The sequence below is a fragment of the Poecilia latipinna genome, unplaced genomic scaffold, assembly GCF_001443285.1.
Source record: "Poecilia latipinna isolate Pla-1442-1.1 unplaced genomic scaffold, P_latipinna-1.0 Scaffold1628, whole genome shotgun sequence".
Lineage (NCBI taxonomy): Eukaryota > Metazoa > Chordata > Actinopteri > Cyprinodontiformes > Poeciliidae > Poecilia > Poecilia latipinna.
The window spans coordinates 161,992-166,017 of record NW_015114244.1 but is presented as its reverse complement, the minus strand read 5'-3'; the positions used below and the strand labels follow the sequence as shown (position 1 = coordinate 166,017).

At 44.4% G+C, this 4,026-nt stretch overlaps 1 protein-coding gene across 1 annotated transcript in view; it reads left to right on the top strand.

The window, feature by feature from the left end:
• The first annotated feature begins 365 nt into the window (after positions 1–365).
• LOC106964137 (neuropilin-1a-like) overlaps positions 366–4,026 on the top strand; it is an 89,958-nt gene continuing 86,297 nt past the window's right edge. Inside the window, exons 1-2 of the mRNA XM_015059431.1 lie at positions 366–1,042; positions 2,073–2,247. Coding sequence (XP_014914917.1) covers positions 943–1,042; positions 2,073–2,247 — 275 coding nt within the window. The 5' untranslated portion in view covers positions 366–942. The remainder of the gene's footprint in view (positions 1,043–2,072; positions 2,248–4,026) is intronic.

Here is a 4,026-nt window from a genome sequence, read left to right as displayed (position 1 = left end):
ACTTTATTCTCGCAATATTATGACTTATTCGTAAATTATGTCTTTATTCCCGTAATTTTATGACTAATATTGTTTTTTATTGCCCCAATACTCCGTCCTAGTGCTGTCATCGAAAACATGTTCATTTAAAACCAAAACTATCCTAAACTCCTTGCAGAACAACTTTTGCTGACATTTACAAAGGATTTAAACGAGCATTTAATGTGATCATCGTGACAACAGGCCTGCGTGTCCTTTCAGCGGGAACAGATTCATCTGCTTCAATCTTACTGTCCATATCTGATTGTGTCACGGAGCCGCATGCCATCATGAGTTTGCGTGGACCACCTCCTCTTCCTCCTCCTCTTCCTCCTCCAGCCCCGCACACGCGCGTCGGGAGCGCACAGAGGGCGCACCGGTGTCAGTTTGCTCCAGCCCTCCTCTGCAGCGGTCGCTTGTTGCTGTTGTCTCGGAGCAGGGATTTTTCTTATCATTATTATTTGGGGGAGTGGAAATTCCGCCGTTTCTGCCTCCTCACAGCCAGGCTGCGTGTGTTCCTGACAGTTCAGCTGCGAGCAGACACGCAGAGAGACAAGCTGGACTCGTACCACACGGAGTCCACACCAGGAGAGCTCCGGGGTATTTTTCGGCTGAACACTGATTTTTGTGGCGTTATTTTTTTTTATTTATTCCTCCTTTTGGAAGTATGTGAATCATTCCTGCCGGGTGTCAGATCGGGAGCGCAGCGGTGCCACTTTTTGCCACTGGATTTTGTTTTTTGCTTCTTGATTTTTTTATTTTTTTTTTTGCGTTTGGATTATTTTCTTCCAGGAGATGCCAAGTTGTTGCCTGTGAAACGCAGGATGCTGGGGACTCTACAACCACCAGATCCCTTACTCTGAGAGAATATCCGTTATTTCTGAGTCTCCCCTCTTCTTCTTTGGTCTTGTTTTTGGTTGGTTTATGTTGTTATCGATGTGGTGCCATAATCTAAGGATGCGCTGTGGATTTCTATTGTTCCTTTTCACCCAAATAATCTCGGTGTCTCCGCTCACTTACATTGGTAGGTTGACATTACAGCATTTATTATTGACCCGTTTTTCTTTTTTGCATGTTGTTATCTGCATTGTTGGCTTTTCTGCAGCTGAACCAGAATCGATTTGCTTTTAATTTATTCACAGATGAGGGGGAAAACAAAAACCAAACAGGCGTAGGATGAAACAAAAGTGAAGAAATAAAATCTTAATAATGAAGTGAGAATGATTTAAAATTGTATAGGTATCTAAAGATTTTAGTTTTATTTCCATCCAAACCCGCTGCTGCGCGCTGAAGCATGATCTCCAGGCAACAAGCAATTTCATAAACCTTTCCGAGAGAAAATTAAATTTAATCTCGTTTTGCTGCTCCTCACCTTGAAGAGCGCGATCACACCTTATGGCGCGGATGCGACGCGGCTTCACTTTGTGTCGCACATTTTCTCCGAAATACCCGGCAGGAAAGTTGGAAAACGTTTTATGCGTCAGTTCGGCGGCACTTCTTGGAAGAAAAGGGCGCATTGGGCGACCCCTCCTGCGCCCTCTCAGTTACATGCCGGTTAAATATTCAGCCTGTTGGATGGAGACACACATGGTTGAGTCCAAGATGTTAAAGGTCGGAGAAAAGAGTGGAGAAAACTGTTATTATGTAATTATTTAAATGGTTAATTTATCCAGAACTACAGCAGAATCATCACCCACTCCAGATTGTTTTTCTGCTTCTTTTAACCAGTTAGTCCAAATGTGAAAAGAATAAGCATTTTTTAAATTTCAAACTGTGTTTTAAAGAGTTTGATTTCCAGATTTTGTCATTTAAAACAGTGAAACCGCCCTGTAATCCATGCATTGTTCTTCATGTTTTCTGGCTGTTTACACTCAGGAGGCAGCTCACTACAAATTGGCTTGAATAGAAAAGTCATGTGGTGCTGGTGCTGCCCCCTGATAGAGCTGCACCCTGAGTGAAGAGCCCCGTCACCATTAAACCGCCACTTTCTTTCTGGATTGTGCTTCATTTTTTAAATCCTTTGTAATCACTTCCCGCCTCCCTTTGTGGTGCAGATAGATGCGGCGGAGAGATCACCATCCACTCGGCGAACTACCTGACCTCCCCGGGTTACCCCGGCGCCTACCCGCCCTCCCAGCTCTGCGTGTGGGTCATAACGGCACCGGAGCCCGGCCAAAAAATCCTCATCAACTTCAACCCGCATTTTGACCTGGAGGACCGAGACTGCAAGTAAGACCCCGTCTCTCTCTCTCTCTCTTTCTCTCTCTCTCTCTATCTCTCTCTCTTTCTCTCTCTCTCTCTATCTCTCTCTCTTTCTCTCTCTCTTTCTCTCTCTCTCTCTCTCTCTCTCTCTCTCTCTTTCTCTCTCTCTCTCTATCTCTCTCTCTTTCTCTTTCTCTCTATCTCTCTCTCTTTCTCTCTCTCTCTCCATTCAATCCTGCCTGGATACAGAGGCAAACTCTGCCCTCTATTGGCGAAGAGGCTCTCAGGGTGATTTCAGAGGAAATGGAGTTTGATGGGTTTCGTTCGGCCACAGAAAGCCGTTTGCAGCAGCTCTGATGATTTTCATCTGTTGTGTGGATTTATTTTACACAAAACTGTCTGCATTGAAAAAGTAACTGGATTTTATTTAACCTTTTAAATAAGCCACTTTTTGTTAAGGAACATGACAGACATGTATTCATGCATGTTTCTTTTCTGCGTGTTTCTTTCAAAGGGGAGTCCAAGGTGCGGCGCGTGGGCCATTTGTGGTCCACAAACTGATTTTATCTGGCCTTCGACCACAAAACAAAAATGACCCAAACTTGTTTTTCCAGCTCCAGGTTTGATTTGAGGTTGATGAGGCTAAAAAAAATATTTCAGTAAAATGATCACTGCCTTTCAAAAAAGATACAAATGAAAGTTTCCTAATTATGGAGGCAGCCATTTAATAACATTTCATAGTAAACAGAACCAGAAACATTCAGTGGCTTTTACTCCAGAGCAGACTTTGACTTTAAAGTCTGAAGAAGGAGAAACCCATAACTGGGAATAAACACAAAAATCCAGAAAAATTGAAAAAACTATTGTTATTTAAGATGTAGACATTTTCAACAAGATCAGAGGCTGAAGTGATCGTCATCACAAGTATTTATATTAAATTACTCTTTCTGTAGCCACAATGAAAACAAAACACAGGATAAGTTGTTTCTAAAATGATCAAATGAATCAGGGACTAAAGAAACATCCCTGAGGAACGCCGTTGGATATCGTCCTGATTTTTAATTTGACTTTCCTCAGATGAACCACTTATTGTACATGTGTCAAACTCGAGGCCCGTGGGCCAAATCCGGCCCGCCAGACCTTTTTATGTGGCCCTCTGGGTCCTAGACTAAACACTAAATCTGCTTAATGTAGTTTTCATCAGTTTACTGCCAAGTTATATCAATCGGTTTCTTGATAATTATCGTGGAAATTCACACAAAATCAACAAACCCTTCACTTTTTTGTGCTAATACATAATTGGGAGTTTATTGCAGATTTTTCTCAAAAATTTGTCAAAACGCTCGCTCGTTTCTCTCCTCCGTTCATGGCGAACGCTCGCTGGCTTCGCTCCTCTGTTTATGGCGAACGCTCCTCCGTTCAAGGCGAACGCTCGCTTGTTGCGCTCCTCAGTTCATGGCGAACGCTCGCTCGCTTCGCTCCTCTGTTTATGGCGAACGCTCCTCCGTTCAAGGCGAACGGTCCTCCGTTCATGGCGAACGCTCGCTCGTTTCGCTCCTCCGTTCATGGCAAACCTCCTCCGTTCATGGCGAACGCTCGCTCGTTTCGCTCCTCCGTTCATGGCGAACGCTCTCTCGTTTCTCTCCTCCGTTCATGGCGAACGCTCGCTCGTTTCTCTCCTCCGTTCATGGCGAACGCTCCCTCGTTTCGCTCCTCCGTTCATGGCGAACGCTCCCTCGTTTCTCTCCTCCGTTCATGGCGAACGCTCCCTCGTTTCTCTCCTCCGTTCATGGCGAACGCTCGCTC